At 32.7% G+C, this 19,936-nt stretch overlaps 2 protein-coding genes across 2 annotated transcripts; both read left to right on the top strand.

Annotated features, from left to right (window-relative positions):
• The first annotated feature begins 50 nt into the window (after positions 1-50).
• On the top strand, positions 51-15,920 carry LOC132732641 (collagen alpha-4(VI) chain-like). Its single transcript, XM_060719113.1, has 22 exons — positions 51-160; positions 565-653; positions 1,116-1,217; positions 2,219-2,464; positions 2,712-2,867; positions 3,287-3,442; positions 3,732-3,767; positions 4,622-4,660; positions 5,529-5,668; positions 7,173-7,281; positions 7,600-7,776; positions 8,181-8,318; positions 9,017-9,104; positions 10,338-10,372; positions 10,570-10,833; positions 11,685-11,803; positions 12,147-12,342; positions 13,283-13,462; positions 13,930-14,061; positions 14,531-14,572; positions 14,879-15,046; positions 15,700-15,920. The coding sequence occupies exons 4-22, from the start codon at positions 2,236-2,238 to the stop codon at positions 15,903-15,905; spliced, it is 2,610 nt and encodes an 869-aa protein (XP_060575096.1). The 5' UTR covers positions 51-160; positions 565-653; positions 1,116-1,217; positions 2,219-2,235; the 3' UTR covers positions 15,906-15,920.
• A 756-nt stretch (positions 15,921-16,676) lies between these two features.
• On the top strand, positions 16,677-19,573 carry LOC132732642 (uncharacterized). The gene is made up of 5 exons (XM_060719115.1): positions 16,677-16,768; positions 17,524-17,607; positions 18,294-18,467; positions 19,088-19,235; positions 19,416-19,573. Coding segments are annotated over exons 3-5 (321 nt in total). The 5' UTR covers positions 16,677-16,768; positions 17,524-17,607; positions 18,294-18,295; the 3' UTR covers positions 19,417-19,573.
• The last annotated feature ends 363 nt before the right edge of the window (positions 19,574-19,936 follow it).

Raw genomic sequence — 19,936 nt, 5'->3', positions numbered from 1 at the left:
TATCTTCCGAGACAATCTGTAATGTTGTATGCTTTATCTTCAATCACATTGCAATTTTGACATTTTTGAAAACTTTGCAAATATCTTTGTTTTCTTTCAGTGGATTTTGTACATACACAACAAAATGTAGCAAGTATACCAGTAGTAGTTGCGGTACATGGTATGCGAAATTCAAAATGATTTATGTGTAACTGATATATTCTAATGTCCTGAAAGATGAAAATGACAAAACACTACATGTAAATGCATGCGTTATAACAGACACATATTTTATACCATATTTATCGACATTTGATGTTAATTATCATGTTTTGGCTAACTTAAAGTATCATTGGTGGTCATTGAGACTGTGGCAAAAATATCAAACGTGCTTTAAAACAAACATCTAAAATACTATGATGTTTGTTCTTATTTGTTATAAATTCTTTGTTAATGTTATTCATGCGACCTGTAATTTTCTCTCTTTAAAAAAAATCAAGCTATTAGAATTTGTTTTTCATTTCCCTTTTGTGAAAATCTATAGATCTACAGATAAAAGAATTTTGATATACATGAAATTCACAGGGGCTGGAGTAGATGTGGGTACACAAAGTATTTTTCCTGTTATAAGCGGCACTGTTGTTCAGGCTGGGGCGGAAGTAACTGTAACAAACGTGAGTATATTATTGTTGACTAACTGGAGATAAAAGCTAATTTAAAAATAGTTTCTTCTTTTATGTGGATTTGAATCATTTTACAGAGGTGTCAGATTGGAGCCTCAACACATGTATTGCTTGATACGAAGCAAAGCGTTTGTTTAGTTTGTTTTGTTAAACTATAATTATAAAACCTGGGGTCTTCCTCCACCGGTAAAGCAGCAAAGTCGCCATATAATCTATACTGTGTAGGTGCGAGGTAATACCCAATATAATAATAAATAAACAAATAAAATAACAACAGATACCTTCTTAAAAATAAAAGAAATACGACAAAGGTACAATTTTATTTGAAATATTTAACTTGTCATTTTTGTTTTTGGAAAACCGCGCTTTTTATTTTAAGACATTGAAAATTTGATTACATACATATTACTGCGGCAGTCTTTTTTCAATTTTAGATTTTCCTTTCTATTGTAGCATTGTGCAATAATTATTGTCGCAATGGTGGAACATGTATTCGTCCTAACACCTGTAGCTGTACAATATATTACTCTGGATCATATTGCCAAACCAAAAAATGTAAGATGTTTTTATTCCTGTTTTAATCAAGCAATGTCTAACTGTGTTTGTTTTTGTCTTTTTTTATTGTACTGTGACGGCACGGCCGTTTGATAAACGAGTCAAACCCGCCAGTTTGCCAAACTAAAATTTTAAGATTCATTTTTTTTTAATCAAGCAAGTGATTCACTTTTCTATTGTATCCAAATGTTTAATATAAAGGCGTGGTCGTTTGATAACGCGTCAAACTCCCCAGTGGATGTGGGTGGGGGAGATATGGCCGACAAGTTCCCTTCAAATACTTAACACTGATTATTTAGTATTTGTTTTGTTCCAGAACCGTATTTGGAAGTATCAACAAGCTGATAGATTCCTTCACCGGCGATCTGAAATTAATTTTGTATATTTACAACTAAATAAGCTTTTAACTAATGACTAACATTTTTATTATGTTTCAAACAAAACTTATCCTGGACTACGTTTACTCAATCACTATAGCATCCGTAAGAAATTAATGTCCTCACTTTATGGCATGGGGCAACATATTAAGTTGATGTGATGTAGACATTATGTGATTATTAGTTAGTAATATTAGCTAGTAAAAGGCCAATATTTCTGCATCGAACGTCGCAATTAATGTCTCATGAAGGCTATTATACCTAAAAAATTAACCCAAAATCAAGATATCCTTAAAACCTGTCAACCTTCGGGAATTGATTTGAGAAATATGCTAACATGGTGGAAATTTGACATTTTAGTGAAACCTTTAAGCAAGACAACCAGGAGCTTTAGTATTCGATCTGTATGTTTCATATTTTAAATGTATTTTTTGAGTGTGGCTTATTATTTTGGACCGGAGTCATTTTCCGCTTTTATTTAACTAAAAATAACAAGTAGAATAAAGCAAGTTATTTGACGTCTGCTTCCTATAGGTTTTCTATAAATTAACATGCTTTAACTATTTATTTCGTTGTTATTTTTTTCCGTCCAAAGGACAACCAGTGTTATACTTTATACTCCAGCATGTCTTGGAAAGCAGATGGAAATTTTCTTCCTTCTTGACTCGTCCGGAAGCATAGGACAAACGCATTTCAGCCAAGTAAAAGACTTTGTCTGGAACGTTTCGCAAGTTTTAGATATTGCTCAGAGTAAAACAAGAGTGGGTTTGATGACATTCAGCAGGTTCCCGATTATACGACTCAGCATAGTTGATACGGAGAATAAGACGCAAGTGCTGGATGACATAAAGAGTGTGCCATACGTACCAGGTATGTGACAAATTTTGCAAACTATGCCTTAAACAATTTTATATGAACGTCATTTTGTTACCCCCCTAATATTTTTGGAAATGGATGATATAAATGGTAAATAGAACATTGGAATAAGTGTATTATGTAAAGGTAAATATCTCGTATAAATCCAAATTACGGAAAATTTGTTTGTTGTTAAAAGATGTTGTCCCAAGATTTCTTTGATTTCTTTTGATTTCCATTTGTTCGTTCATATCGTTGAAAGGTTTGACAGAAACACATACGGCGTTGAGCCTGTTGCAACGTGAGGGATATTTTGGATCCCGGTCTAATATTCCGCATGTTGCGATGCTGATAACAGAAGGAAAATCTCTTCATACGAAGGACACTTCAGATGCTGCAGCTTCTTTACACTCACATGGTAATGATTGAAAGCGTTTTTATGATTTCTAACAATTGTTTTAATTATTGTCATGATTATTGTCTTCATAAGAGTAATGTGCCATATTTATGTACATTAATTATTCTGAGGAGGCATATGTGCGTATATTAGTAGCTACAGAAAATATTGATTTCTTTTGTATAGTGTCCAACATTTTTTCAATAACTTTCATGCTTATTTGTCATTATACCATGTGTGCCATTATACCATTATGTGCCATGTGCGATGATGCAGAGACATATTATGTCCAATTATTGTTAGCAAGAGACGATATTGTATATTACTTTAAGACATACAAAGCTGTTTTAAACTGAAAAAGCGAAACAAAATTCACCAACTACCATTTGACGTATATTTACAAAGACATTAAAAGTGCATCTTTATATTAAATGCTCCAGGCATCCAGGTGTTTGTGGTTGGAATTGGACATAATGTTGCGTCAACTGAGTTGCACACCATTGCCTCTGATCCTGATAGTGGCCACTTGTTGACAGTCGAAACCTACAAAGAACTGCCCAGCATCATCGAAAAACTGACTACACTGACATGTGATGGTAATAAGAGATTTATTTTCCGAATTCGTGTAGTAAATATTAAAAACCTTTTTAATTTAGTTCTTTAATCATAAAACGAATTAAACTACATGAATTACAGTCACAAACGATAACATTTTAAGGCAAACAAATGAATTAATACATGATTGACATTCTACTTGGTAATATATGAACCTGCTTTGGCTTTGGTCACATCACATAATTCATGTAACATCCAAATAATTACATAATCTCCTGTTATATGCTAACTAAACTATTGGTTAAAATGACATTCGATTTGTTTATTTAGTTTCAGCGCACAGTTATACGCCAATGACAACACCAAGTAAGTACTTTTCAAATCTGAGGACCTATGTTAGTTACTGTGTAAACTTATTGTAGGATTACTCTTGCCTAAGACCGAATGGAGTGTTTTCGACCTGTAAATGCACGGGAACAAATAAAATGAATTGAATAGATGAAACAACAACGCAACAAAGTACTAAATGACGCAATCTTATTATAAGTAAATGTCTTGTGCAAAAACTACCAACATTTATGTCATTTTAATAATTAAACGTAATCATCTTAAAAAGATAAATAACAACCAAAAATACCTGTATTGGCACGGAAGCAAGTATAATTAGTTTAAAAGGCAACGAACCGTTTCGTGACCCATATAAAAAGACGTATATTTCATTTGTCTAAGCGTTAGTAAATGCTATGAGGCACGTACAGAAGTAATTAGTAGTTAGTAATTTTGAAATGACATTTGAAATGGGGTATATTATGTATGAGAATAAGGCAAAAGATATGAAAAATGAATTCAGCGACAGGATATTTACATAAATATGACCCATCAAATTGACAAAAGACATTTGAACGAATTATGAACAATGTATGTCGGTATAATACCCTTCTGACAATTATGAAACAACAACAGCTGCAGGAGCAATGAACTTTTTGCGCATTTATAATCGTCTATGCAAGAACAAACGGTCTGTAAAAAACAACATAAATTTGCAAACAATTCAAGAAATTATCAAATGGCACAAATATTCAGGCTCGCCTTCATGTATTTCTCTTAGATAACATTGTTATGATTAACACCACAGGCTATTGTTAAAATCTTTTAAGCACTGTAGTAGAAATACTTTTGTGTTACTTGTTTTGGTTATAAGTTACTAGAATTCTTTTCAGAGCCGATTCTGTTCCAGCATACATACGGTGATCCAGTTTGTAAGTCAAAAATATTTAACCAATAATTTAATTTGTTCAACAAAATAGAAAACGAAATTCGTGCCATCAAGATGAAAAAACTTATTTTTGTCCGTAAATATATAATTATACATATTGATAAATATTGACATTAACTTGAATGAATTGTAATTATAACTTGCAAGGAAGCCTTTAAATAGATTAATTAATTGATATCTAAAAATGTTAAATGCTTTCTTGTTATATTGAACCCTTTACTTCATGAGCATACTGTGAAAAATTGCCGCTTTTCATTGAAACGCCTTCTGTTACAAGTTCAAACTGCTATGAAACTATCAAAAATGCTTCAATACTGATGACACTTGGCACAAATATTGACTGGACCATATTCTCTGTAACAGCATGCTCAATCTTTAATTTCCCGTTACCATGGCAACGTAGGCACGTCTCAAAATTGCCAAAAATCACTATTTTGCATTGTTTTTTTCCATCCAAACTTATTCCAAAGTGCTGCAACTTCTCAATGGTTTGAGATGGAGTAAAATGCTTTTCAGCGTTACCTTACGATCGACCTGAGGCCATCAGTGATCTCTGTTTGGGGCCTAAATAGGGAAAATTTTCACTGTTTGAGGCCTCAAAAAAGGGGGATCGAAAAGCCGTCAAAACACGTCTATATGAAGTAAAGGGTAAACAAAAAATGATGAAAAACCTTGGAATTACCCAAAATCTAGTTTTTCTATGCTAACACGTGGCCTTTCACATTATTTTGGTGAACAATTGTTGTTTTGTAGCATTTTTAGATATTTTTAACTAGACGCACATCTAATAATTGTTAGGAATAAAAGCGAGGCAAATTTTAAGTAAAGTGCACCGAAACTTATAATTTTAGCGGAATGTATTGGAAAGGCTGCAGATATAGTGTTTGTCATAGATTCAACTACTACAATTGGAGCAGCCCATTTCAAAAGCGTCAAACGTTTTGCACTGGACATCGTCAATGACTTTGACATAGCCGATAATGCTACACGGGTAATATGTTTATTTGATTCATCACACCGAGTGACATTAGGTAGCACTCCACAGTTAATTTCAAGTTCCTGCCGTCAATGTCCTACAAGCAATACGTCTAATAATTCTGATACCAAACTACACAACCTTAAAAAAGAAAACACATTTTGTTGAGAACATATATGACACAAGATTGCAAATCTACAATGAAATTATCCCATCTGCAATAGGCAGGCAGTCAAAAAAGTTACAATTCATTCCGTTGAAGCCCAACATCTACAGTGGCCCGAGACCCAAAACAACACATTTCGTCCCTCTGGCAACAAATATCTGCGAACATACAGCCTAAAGGAACAACATCTCTACTTTAGCACCCCCCACCCCCCTGTAAAATGACTTGTTTTACCGTGCATGCTGTTTAAAAGCAATGTTTACAAAAAATGGCGGCCTTGACATTTCTGGCTTTGCTGATCATATTAGATGACACAAAAACAAATTTCATGGTGAAAATGTACTTTAAATACAACCAGTCATTTAAATCAAGAATATTCACTATATCCAAGAATCCTCCCTGGCCATTCGAAGCTGTGGCTTACATTACTGTGGTGTGCTACCTTAGATACACGATGTATTGCACTTAAATTATAAAATATCGGGATATAAGTTTAAATTAATAGTTATATCAAAATTGTTAAAGAATTCCCTGTTTCAAGTCCTCCTAGTAGTTAAAAAATTGGAAAAAGATCAAAAGTAAAAATGAAAAAGCAATTATATAAGAAATAAAATAGTTTAAACCATAAATACGTATTTATAAGTATTTCAATCAAAGAATTTTGTAATTCCTAGTCAAAACGTAAATATAAACAAATAATAAGCATTAATCTTTGACAAATTAAGAACAAAATGTTGAGCAAAAGAATGTCTCTAGGAATTGTATTATATGTAGATCTTTTGTATTTGTTAAAAGTTTATTTTGTATCTATGATATGATTCTATTTTTTAAAAAAAATACAGATGTTATAATTTTCAAAAGCGTGGCTGAGTGGTTAACGCGTCGGACTAGTAATCTAAGGATTGCTGACCGCGTGGGGTCAAACCCTGTCAGGACCAAGCCGTTGTTTCCTTGAACAAGAAACTTTACATTCATTGCTTAGTACTGGTTGATTCCAGGAACGGATTCGAGAGTGTTTCAATAAGCTTATAGCTTCAGACACAATCGAACTAAAATAAATTTGTATAAACTAAAAGAAAAACGAGATTTTCGAAATTTAATGCAACATTTTTGTCAATCAGGGAATTTACCCCTTCTGCAACAAATCTTTGAAAAGGTAGTGATTAAAGTATTTAAATAATTTTTTGATTGGGGGGGGGGGGGGGGGGGGGGGGGGGGGGGGGGGGGGGGAAATACGAGATTGCGAAATTCAATGCAATGCATTTCTGTAGCAATCTGGGTAAGGTACGCCACTTTTCTGCAACAACTCTTTCGATAGCTAGTGGGTGATATGAAGTATTAAATGATTTTCAGATTGGAGTCATAACGTTCAGTACATATCCTTTACTTCGCCTGGAACTAGGCAAACTAAATGCCAAACTTGAGGTTCTTAACTTTATCAACAATCTAGTGTACTTCACAGGTAAACATTGACTTTCTTTTCAATCAGTATAATTTGAGCATTCGTGCCCTTTAACTAGTTTATCTATTTTTTTGTAATAAAATTGCAAAGTTAACACAAACTTTTAAAAAATGGTTATTTTTATGAAAAATGGGAATATTAGGCATTTTTTCTGGATTCACATTTCATATATTAATTAAATGATATTGAATACAAGATATAAAAAAGATAAAAGAATAATATGAAAAATGAGAAAGATGAAACGACCAAACTAAAACAGAAACATAAACCTATATTACGATAATCATTGCTGATGTATTTTGTTATAATTTTATTTAGGAAAACGCGAAACAGACAGGGCTTTGGAACTTCTTCGCATTGAAGGACTTTTAAATCATCGTCAAGAAACACCGGACATTGCAATTTTGATTACTGATGGTCCTTCTACAAGTACATTTCTTACTACAAGGGCGGCTGACGAGCTGAAACAAAGCGGCGTTGAAGTTTTTGTTGTTGGTATGGTTTGATAAAAACATTTAATTTTAAATCATCAGCATGAGTCTCAATCTATCAACAACATGAGTTAAATGTATTTTTCTGGAAATTGTTTTCATGAAAATTATCTGTTTTAAATTAACATGATTGACTAACTGTTTTGAGGCTGTGCATAGCATTAATTACTTGCAATGAGCCACAATGTCAATACATACGTTTAAATGATATTATTTTACGTCATTGTCATAAAATTTTAGGTTAAAGTATAATCTTTATTCATTAACATTATCTTTATTTATAATCTTACACAAGCTTTACTTAAATTTGTTGTTATTGGGTACAATTCAATTACAGCGAGCGTTGTAATACTTTTTGCTAGTACTAGTAATATATTTTCAAGTAACAGAGCAATTACGGCTTTTCAGGTATAGGTGATAAAGTTAATGCTCAAGAACTAGGATCAATTTCAAGTGATCCTAAGGACCATGTTTTCACAGTGTCTAATTTCGATGAACTTGGCCTGTCAAGCTTCGAAGGTGTTGTAGCTAAAACCATTTGTAAAGGTAAGTATGAAGATAATTAAAAAAAATCAACTTTGTGTCTTTTTATTTCTAGAGCTATTTTTATTAGTTTGTGTACCTCTTTTGTCTAAAACTAACTTACTTTGTCAGTACTATAGCGTAAATGCTTTTCGTCCTACAGTCGCGTAAAAGATGCCTCGATAAAAAAGGCCATCTCATTACCAGCGCTTAAGTATGAGAAACCAACTATTTACATATTCACTTTAGGAGTTGTCATATATTTAGCAAAATAAAAATGTTCTTATTTTCTTTGAGTGAAAACCGTTTAGGACACAACTTAATAGCATTCATACTAAACATGAATAGGCGTTTAACTATTTGTTTAACGTCTAACACCGACAATTTCTATGTATGTGTTAAAAGTTTATTGTATATAAGCAGAGCAAATCGCAACATCTATCGTCGATGAACTGTGTTTGTAAGAAACTATTGGATATTCATATTTGATTTCAATTTGCTGCATAGTACAGTGTAGTACGCATAACCACGAGGTTCGAGTTCACCTGTGATATTATTTTCGTAACTGTGGTACTTTTCATTTCACGTATTATACTGGAAATGTTTTATAAAATGAATGAGAAACAAGTTGAAACCTCATAATAGTTATTTTTCAATCTTTTTTGTACTAATCTATGTGAACATTTTACATAATATCATACGTTTTTGGACTTTGATTGCAGATATTCCATTTTTAACAACGCAAAGAACCACTCCTTCGACAACTACACCAACGCAAACAACAACACATCAGTTGATGACGTCATCAAGGTTCTCTTAAATGTTCTGGTTTATTCCTTACTAATTTAGATAGATATTTATACCTATGTACAAACATTATCATTAGAAACGCATATATTTATATTTGCTAGAGTCATCATGGCCACGAGTAAATTTCATTGTGAGTTATAGAATACTAGTTTAATCGAAGCACAGAAGGCGCTAGTTTAATCAAAGCACAGAAGGCGCTGAATTTGTTTGGGTCTCAGAATGTCAGAAATGTGAAGGTTTTGAGATTATAAACCAATTTGTTTTTGTAAAGTGCCACCAATGCTTTCCAGCGTTTTAATTGTAGTAAATTGGCTATAAGACTAATTGCAACACTGATATCCAATTCAATATTTATTTGACTTAAACAATTTGAAAAAAATGAGTTGCCTTAACTCGGATTTGAACTCCAGACCTCTCGCTTCCTGTGCGAGCGCGCAAAACGCCTCGGCCACGGTGAAGTTATATGTTAACGGCCTGAAGAAAACCATATTATTCTAAATAAGGGTTTGTAACCCTTATTATTTTGACTCTAACTGTTGTTTAACATAGATGCAAATAATCATGGAGCTTACTATAAGCATGTATATCTATAAAGAATAAAACAATATTAGAAATATTTGACCATTCGGGATTCATTTTGCTTGAAAATTAATGCGCCTGTCATTTGACCACTTTTACGCAGTGATCTCCCCTGAATTTTTAGTGTTAGTGTTCATATAAAGGGAAGTAACCGCTTCAAAAAAGCGGACAACTTTCGGCATTTGCAATTAACAGCATCAGGGTCTGAAATTTCGCTACCATTATTTGTTTGGTCTCACGACCCAAACAAATAAAAATCACTTGCCCACAACAATCAAAACTACTTACATGACTATATATTTCGAGATTTGAAATGGTCTAAATGGTCTTATATTAGAATAAGAGATCTTTGATGTTTTACTGGTATATGTAATGCTCTATTTCTTTATCATTACAATTATATATTATTCCTGTAATGTATTACAATCATTTAACTGATGATAATAAAAATGAATAATAGTATTTTTCTAGCAATATATACAACATGTCGACATACATTTGTAATATAATCAAATTTAAGAAGACCTTACATACAGGTAGATGTTTTTAGGGATAATTAGTTTACAAAATTGCTTCATAGGTTGAAAATAATAATCGTCGTTCATGTTATGTTAAATATATTGCATGAAAAACATGTCATGTTTCTGTATACAGATCACCCTGGCTGATCAGCGGAAATGACACCTCGGGTATGTATGATTATCATATATACCAATCATTTTAACTCATATACATATCTCTATATTTTTTCATGCGTTAAAGCCAATTGAATACATTTAAGATGTACATGTTATACATGGTTAATGTTCGAAAACGTTGCTTTAATCCGTTTTCAAGTATTTATCATGTATCTTTGTCATATCTATATAGTGATCGTTTCTTTCAGATTGTGTTCCTGACGTTAAAGACATTTTGTTCCTTGTGGACAGTTCAACTAAAGTTGGCGAGAAGAACTTCATGAAAGTGAAGACATTTATCAAACAAACTGTTGGAACGTTTAATATTGGATTAAACCAAACACGTGTGGGGTTAATTCTTTTCAACACAAATGCAACATTGGTGTTTGCATTGGACGCGTATGATACATCACAAGACATACAACAGGCTGTAGATAACATAGTATACAAGCCAGCTAATAAAACAAATACAGGTATCTCAAAGGCATTTATTGAAATGTAAATATAAATCTGACTCTGGGTGTAGTATTTTTAAAATGAAATTCAGTTTAAGTATATCTTAAGATCAAAACACTTTAATATACATTGACTTATCAATCTGACTAAACTTCAGATCTACTTATTTCTTTTATGTTTATCTGATGACGACCGTATATGTTTCGCCTTCTTTATAATTCGGATTTCCCGAGAAAGCTACATTTAGCCATGCAATCAAACCGGTTTTTACATAGGCATTAGAAAACTATCAAAATACCGTTACATGCTTAACAACTTGTTGATTTTTGTTAGAAAAAAAATGTTTGAAATAATGTTTAATAATTTAACTTGAAATAATAGTCAATTTTTAATGGGCAGTTTACCTGTCGGTTATATGGACAACGACATGTTTGTTCTCGAAATCGTGAAAATTACCTACTCAGTATTGGTTTTACCAGGGTTAAAATTAGAAACCACACCGCTTTCAAAATGATAAAAGCTCGCTGATGATTGGCTATGCGAAAGGTCACTAGAAATGACTTCGTATATGGTCACGGTCAGATCTAAAAGCGGAGCGTTATTTAGAGCTGATTTTTATCAGATTGATTGACTTATGTACATGGCGTTACATTGGTTGCAAAATATTCCACTACTCCATTTGAGACTTGAAGAGTTATTATTGGAAGTTAGCGCAGTAAATGTTTACTTTGTCTTTCGTGATTATTTTATAAGGGCAGCTGCTCAGTTGTTAAACAATCGTTGATAGTTTTCTTTTTAATTCTAAAGTAATAAATAATAGTTGGTAATTTATTTTCGTCTAATTATTGTTTTCTTTCTTGTAAAACAGCGCAAGCTTTAGAGTTTGCTCGCACACAAGGTTTTACTTATGATCGTGCTGGAGCGCCAAACATTGCGTTTGTAATAACAGATGGATATTCCTCTAACAAAACAGCCACACATCTTCAGGTAGACGCTTTAATTGAAATTCATGTATATAACGTTATCAGTAAAATTGTTATCTTTTTAAATTACTTAAACTATCTTGCATAAAATATCTCAATATCTCATCAGAGGGCACATGCTATTCGTTTGACAATGTAAGGAAAGAATTTATTATCTGTTTTCCAAATATGTGCCTTTGTTGTAAAATGTCAATACTAACTCGTACATTTAAAGTTTTTAATGTTTTATCTAAAAAAATCCAAATTGTCATACATATACATTTAGAAGTATAGGACCATTGATCTAATAGTAAAAATGAATAAATATAAATAAATGACAACCTACGAAAGTAATATTTCTTTTTCAGGCAACATTGGCTAAAGAGAATAATTTGATACAGATTGTAACGACAGCTGTCGGACAGTATGTTGACTTTGATGAGCTTGTTGATATAGCAACTGAAAATCCATACACAAATCAAAGTCTGTTTTACAGCGTGGACGATTTTGACGATCTGCATGTGATGTCACTTGAAAATGTGTTGACTAGTGTCATATGTGGTTGTATGTATCGAATGCATTTTAATCAGACCTTGCTTACATAAGATTGCATGTACATTATATTAAATTCATTTAATTACGTAACAAACCTACTGGTGAACTGATTTCTGAAAGTCATTTGAATTAGTCTTATCATTTTGTTTAAAGTTTTGTTTCGATTTCATTAAAGCAACAAGATTAATTGACATATGTCAATATCTTCCAAATTGTTTCATCCCAAGACAAAAATGAAAACGTATTATAAATACATTTGCTGGTTTAAAAAGTAAATAAAAGTACAGGTATAAAAGTTATACAGTAACATGGTAATATCCGTTCACCGTTTACGGGGACAAGCATTCCATTTTCTATAAGAAACGTTGTGCCTTAATATCAGAAATATCATAAAAATACTCGTATGTAAATATAAGTAAGTGTAAACAAAGTTGATGACAAGATATACTTAACTACTGAAGTGTCATGTTTACATGAACGATATTCAATTATAATTATAGTTCTATTGTTTGAATACTTATTTAACTGTTTGTTGTAAAAATATTTATGATAATAATAAATTATGTAAAATTATATAAAAACTGTTTGTGAAACTAGATTCTTTACAGCTTGCAACAAATATTGACAAATGATGATAAAAGTAAAAAAGAACTTATAGTTAAAACATTTAATTGCATACCGATTGTACACGAATCATAGGTGACACAGTCTGAATGGGCGTCGCCTTTTTCTTCTTAATTGACGTCTAGTAAATGTACAACTTTAAGTTATTAGTGGGCAGTACAACAGTACATTTTGTACCGTTATAATAATTGTTTTTTAGGGATGTATCCGCAATATTCACAATGACATTTGATAAGTGTTATATTGGTTTAAGCACGATTACTTACATGTTAATTTAAATTTGGTAAGTTTGACTTAACTACAAGTATAATATTTTATGTTGTAGTTCAAATCCTGCCTACATCACCAGAAACAACCACGACAACCACTACGACCACGTCTCATTCTACATCGACCCCTTGTTATGACAAAGTGAAGAATTGTGATGAATATAAGCAAGATATGTGCACAAGCTATAAACCATGGGCCATGGCTCATTGCAATCAATACTGTGGATTTTGTCAAGGTAATGACATTGCCTGAACATATTAGATGTAAATTACTAAACTTGATAGCGTGCTTATTCTTAAAAAGACTACACAGATATATGTAACTCGTATATACTTCATTAAGCATAACACTAAAATATAACAGCATAAATTCTCATTTGAACAACTATATATTAATTGCACCCCTTTTTAGGGACGCAAGAGTTAGTATTAGTATTCAATGACTGACTTGTAAGCAACTTACCGTCGAGAAGTTTTTTTTCTTAAGACGTCGAAATTAATATATTATATTGTAAATTGCTTCCGATCGGATGCATTCATTAAAAACTGAAATATTTTATCGATAAATTCGAATTATACTAGATTCTAATGTATCTCAAATTACATTTATTTATATATTTGTTCCTGAAGTTTTTTCATGATTCATTTGGCATAATAAATCATTCGCACTTTCGTTACAAGGTAATGTCTCGTTTTTATTTAGGCACCACTACCCCTGTAAAGATATGTTTTGATAAGATAGATAATTGTCACGAATACGGTCCTAACATCTGTAATTCGACCGCATTTAGAAAATGGACAAAAGACCATTGCTCGCTCTACTGTGGACTTTGTGGTATGCCATTCTTATTGTTCTTAGATAAATATATATTTTAGTAGTTGCATTCATATTATATTATAAGTTTTTATGTCTTTCATTTAGACCTGTATAATTATAATGGGTTATAAGCCAGTGACGTCTTAATGGCTTGGGTGCCTATTTCCAATCAACTGGCTCGTAGATTCCTCATATGCCACGATTTCTGGTTACGACTTGAAAGTGGTGTTAATTGAGCTTCGAGATTTCATAACAATTAAACAAACATTAGCTTAAAAAATTCCATTGAATATGGTAAATTCAATTTTCTAAGGTGTAGTGATAAACATATTTGATTATAGTTAGTAAAACTCAGACAACATATTTGATGGTAGTTAGTAAAACTCAGACAAAAATCAATATAAAATCAATATAGATAACCAAAATGTTTATCATGAATAAAATGTACTTTATTAAGTGAATGACGCAATCTTTATCTTTATTGCAGGACCTCCAACGACAACTACTTCAATCCCGTCTACACCAAAATGTAACAGCATTTGATAATATTCTTGTCCTTTTGCGAAGTCTTCGTCCTTGAAGAATCAACAAATAAAACAATTGAATATATGTCAATGTGGCTGGAATATAAAAGTTTTAGCACATTCATATAGATAAAGAGTCATATGTCTGTGTATATAGAGTAAATAATTTTAAGAAATAAATATAAATAGTTTTACAAAAACGTTTTCTAACGCATGTACAATTTCTCTTCCTATGATTGATATTCCGCATGTCTAAATGTTATTCTTTTAGATATATTTTCATATCTGTTACAAGCAATATTTTTTCACAGTTGAAATACCAACAGTACCACCCAAGACACCTATGCTGCCTTCGTCTGGTTTGAACTCATCTTGTTACAATAAAGTCGACAATTGTGATTTATACACCCAGGACATGTGTTCAAGTTATCGGCCCTGGGCAATGGAACACTGTAGAATGTTTTGCGGATTCTGCATAGGTTCTGTTTAAAAATATAGTTTCTTTAGCAAACATTAGCTTTCCACTTATATAAACAAAAACGAAAAGAATAGTACGTTTTAAGCGATTATTTGTTTCCCTGTACAACCTTTTATCCTTGCAGTTATCAGAATTAATTCATTATTGTTCTTACATTTATCAGAATCACTACATAATTTTTTTTTAAATTTTTATCAGTTAAGCTTTCATTTATCATTATATATTCGAAAAATACGATAAAGATATGAATTTGCTGTAACATTTATTTGCATATAAAGACGCTGTATTTCACAAAATAATGAACTATAATTAACTATAATTCTATGATTAATATTTAATTTTAGAATATCACTTACAAGAGTTTAGATTGTTGATCAACTATCTTATATATATATCTTGTTACTTCGAGCTTTTTATGAAACAGAAATATTCTAAATCTGACCCACTGAATACTATAAATAGATGTAGAAGTAGATCTTATAGAACATTAAAATAAACTCTTACAAAATATATATATTTCGACATAATTTTTGTTAATTATGAAGGGATAATACAGTTTATTCGCTTAAGTGTAGTTACATGCGCATTTTAAATGTAAATTATGTCATGAACAACCGAAATCTATGATTTTTTTAATTGTTTTATTGTTTTAAGGGACCCCCACTCCAGTTGAACATTGTGTCGATACGGTTGCCAATTGTAACGAATACGGCGCTGATTTGTGCACCTCATTAGGTTACCGAAGATGGTCGAAAGAGCATTGTCCCCGTTTCTGTGGATTTTGTGGCAAGCATTGCAATTATAATTCTAAACGGTTTCAGAAAACAGAAATAAACAACTTGTGTGCATATGAAAATTAGAATGCAATTTATTTGATTAAAAAAAGATGCAGTACATATAGAAATAAACTATGGTGGCTGATTTGTGTCATTCGTGTTTTCGTCCCGCGACCCCGCCAAGCGAAAAGTCGAGATTTAAGAAATTAAACGGCGGGTCGCGTGGCGAAAACACGCCAATTAGCGGGGGCGCGGGACGAAGTTTAATAAATACACCTTCGACCCGCGCCTCCGCTAATTAGCTTGTTTTCGCCACGCGAACCCGCCAAGCGAAAAGTCGAGAATAAAACATTTAAATGGCAGTGTCGCGGAGCGAAAACACGTTAATTAACAAGGGCGCGGGGAAAAATTGAATAAAATTAAATGTCAGCCCTCGGGGTTGCGGAGCGAGATTTAAGAAATAAAACGGTGGGACACGGAGCGAAAACATGCTAATTAGCGAGGGCGCTTGGCGAAGTTAAATAAATAAAAGTTCGCCCCGCGCCCCTGCTAATAAGCGTGTTTTGCCACGCGATCCCACCAAGCGAAAAGTCGAGAATTAACAAGTTTAAATGGCGGGACGAGGAGCGAAAACACGCGCCCCCGCTAATAAGCGACTTTTTGCTCCGCGCCCCCGCCATTTTAACTTGTTAATTCTCGACTTTTCGCTTGGTGGGGTCGCGGAGTAAAACACGAATGGCACAAATCAGCTACCATTATAAACTGTCTTTGACAAAATTTCTGATTTTTCATATAAATTTTATTTTCTAGTTTACATGGTGTAATTAATACAAATACGACACATACACAATAACTGTTTTCAGGCGGAACTATAACTCCAAAAAATGTTCCATACCTGGTGACCTCATTTCCAACACAAGGCACCACTCCTGCTCCAACAAGTAAAGGTTGGTTTGGAATATTTTATATCATTCAAAGCCATCATGATGTGTCATTTGTAAAGTAGTCACAACGACACGAAAAACGTTTGGCAACTTCAAAGGCACACTTGTTAAAGTAGTTTTCATCGGTTTGTCTTTAGTATCCTATTTATGTATTGATAACAAATACGGGGAACACATTTTTTAAAGACCACCTATTTACCAGCTACATTCAATACTTCAACAAACCTTCGACCCGCGCCTCCGCTAATTAGATTGTTTTCATCACGCGAACCCGCCAAGTGAAAAGTCGAAAATTAAAAATTTAAATTGCAGAGTCGCGGAGCGAAAACACGCTAATTAGCGAGGGCCCTGGGCGAAGTTCAATAAATTAAACGTCGGCCCGCGGGGCGCGGAGCGAGATTTAAGAAATAAAACGGCAGGGCGCGGAGCGAAAACATGATAATTAGCGAGGGTGCGGGGCGAAGTTAGATAAACAAAATTTCGCCCCGCGCCCCCGCTAAAAAGCGTGTTTTGCCACGCGATCCCACCAAGCGAAAAGTCGAGAATTAACAAGTTAAAATAGCGGGACGTGGAGCGAAAACACTGTCTTTGACGAAATTTCTGATTTTTAGAAAATTAATAAGATATAGTAGCGGACCCAATCAAATCAAAATTTCAATTCTACAGTTTCGTTTTTTTTATGAATTTTATTTTCTAGTTTACAGTTTACATGGTGTAATTAATACAAATACGACATATACAAAATAATTGTTTTTCAGGCGGAACTACGACTCCAAATAATGTTCCATACCCGGTGACCTCATTTCAAACAAATAGCACCACTCCTGCTCCAACAAGTAAAGGTTGGTTTAGAATATTTCATATCATTCAAAGCCATCATTATGTAATATTTGTTAAGTAGTCACTACGACACGTAATTTCGTTTGGTAACTTAAAAGGCACACTTGTTTAAGTAGTTTTGCTCGGTTTGTCTTCAGTAAACTATTTACGAATTGATAAGAAATACGGGGAAAACATTTTGAAAGACAACCTATTTATCAGCTACATTCAATTCGAAATCAAGCGCTATAAATATACCGTTAATTTGTGTTAAATCTAAAGTAGTATTTTTATCCTTTGCAATGATAATGCATAAGAAATGACAATTTTACGCATATAAAACAATGGGCTTAGAAAATACTAGCCATAAGATAAATATGAAGGTTGTCGTCATTTGTCATACAGCTTACTATCTTAAATTGATGAAAACGTCAAATTATACATGAACCTCACTTCCTTTGTTTTGTGTTTCGTTTCCTAGTTTCTAAGACTCAATATATTAGGAATGTGTAATGAATTAAATTTAATGAAAATTCCTTTAACATTTTGATAATAATAATAATAATAATTATAATAATAATAATAATGATCGAAGTATATAACAATGCTTCATGTGTATATGTTTCATTAAAAATACCTTTTTCATATACAATTCTTTTTTTTTGTTATGTTCAACCGAACAACAATATACACTATTTTATCATTTAAGACATGACAACAGAACTGCAAGGAAACAACACAATGTCTTTAGGTACCGAACAAACATCAACAACTTTGTGTTTCAATAAACTACACTTGTGTGAAGAATTCGATACCGTGTTGTGTTCAAATTACAAGACATGGGCAATGGATAACTGCCGGAAACATTGTGGGTTTTGTCAAGGTTTGGAAAATCATTTGTCATGTTCTTTACAATTTGATTTGAAATTCCTCTTTGCAAATTAACCATAAGCCTGTCGTGTTTATTTCAATAGACTTGTACAGATTCCTTTCTTTTCTTGGAACCGCCTTTTATCAACAGTTGGATAATTAACAAGATGAAACTTACTCAACACTTAAGAACCTTAAAAATGCTTGTATGTTCCAGCCTAGTCTATTCAGGTGTCAAAGGCTTATGACCTAGGGGTCCAGAAAGGGTAGATAAATTTGCAATATCCGTACTGGAGATGATTGATACTCGGCTTGATGCCAGCACTATTAAGTGTTGAGAATTGCGAACCGCCCAAGCCGGTGCTAAGGGGCGTGAGGGATGTTGCACTTATTCATTATCCTTCATTTACAGACTCAACCAAACCGAGTCTGCAATGTTCATGTAATATTGTTGTGATTAATGCTTCCGAGGGATCACTTTGTTTCCAGATTTTTAAACATTTACTCGACAAATAGTTCCTTAAGATTATAATTTTTAAATATAATTATATATTTCTTCGTGAATAATATTGCTTAGTATGTTCCCTCCATGCTGAATATAAATTAAAAGATAATCGAAATGTATTTTGTCAGAATCATCGACTCTGTCAACATCGCCAACCACCTGCACAGATAACATTCATAACTGTAAGGACTTTGTGCCAGACATTTGCACAGCTGCATCGTATCGAGAATGGGCTAAAGGAAATTGTGCTAAATTCTGCAATCTCTGCGGGAATTGGTGAGATTTGTATTTTTCAGAAGTGTTATCATTGCTGAAACGGAGTATGAATTTAGTTTTATATCAAGTACATGTAAGTAAATAAAACGTTATTAAAACAAATTCATAAAACGACACACCACATATTGCTTTTCCTCTACTTACATATGTTCAGTAAAAATATTTCTCGTATTTTTTCAGATGCAGTCAGTCAATTTAATGCAGTCAAATAGTTATAAGTAAACTGAAGTAAAGCAATCAGACTTCTTTCTGTTAAGGAAGAAAAAGGAGTTTGCTATATATAACGGACTTATTATTTTAGAATAGATTTTTTAAACCAATTATTTGCGTTGTTTAGTAAGTATATCCAAGTATGAAAGTACACTTTTGTGCCAAATTAATGTTTTGATATTGGGGTCCTAACTATATAAAATATATTCGTTTAAGTTAATTGTTTCTTGATACCCCCACCCCTTGCATCAGATTCTAAACCTTGTATACATTCGTTCGTTAATGACTATAAAACATTCGTTCGTTAATGACTATAAAGAAATAAACAGTTTTCAGTCAGTCGAGTTCTTCAACAGTCAAGAAAGATTTACATATGTATGTTAATTTCTTTAGCTTCCTCTGTTTCAATAATAAAGTTTGGAGTGTCCGTATCTATTCTTGTTGTGAGTGGAACACATAATAAAACAAACTTTTGACATAACATGAACAAA

The sequence above is a fragment of the Ruditapes philippinarum genome, unplaced genomic scaffold (assembly GCF_026571515.1).
Source record: "Ruditapes philippinarum isolate M1 unplaced genomic scaffold, ASM2657151v2 ctg3124_1_1_1_1, whole genome shotgun sequence".
Lineage (NCBI taxonomy): Eukaryota > Metazoa > Mollusca > Bivalvia > Venerida > Veneridae > Ruditapes > Ruditapes philippinarum.
The sequence above is the reverse complement of the archived record's forward strand: the minus strand, read 5'-3'. Positions and strand labels throughout refer to the sequence as shown.

Excerpts from the sequence above, each read along its gene's own strand:
- LOC132732641 (XM_060719113.1), top strand. The coding sequence starts at position 2,236 with ATGGAAATTTTCTTCCTTCTTGACTCGTCCGGAAGCATAGGACAAACG. Across the intron at positions 4,661-5,528 it reads TACATACGGTGATCCAGTTT|CGGAATGTATTGGAAAGGCT; the intron begins GTAAGTCAAAAA and ends TTATAATTTTAG. Across the intron at positions 5,669-7,172 it reads TAGCCGATAATGCTACACGG|ATTGGAGTCATAACGTTCAG; the intron begins GTAATATGTTTA and ends AATGATTTTCAG.
- LOC132732642 (XM_060719115.1), top strand. The coding sequence starts at position 18,296 with ATGACAACAGAACTGCAAGGAAACAACACAATGTCTTTAGGTACCGAA. Across the intron at positions 18,468-19,087 it reads ACATTGTGGGTTTTGTCAAG|AATCATCGACTCTGTCAACA; the intron begins GTTTGGAAAATC and ends GTATTTTGTCAG.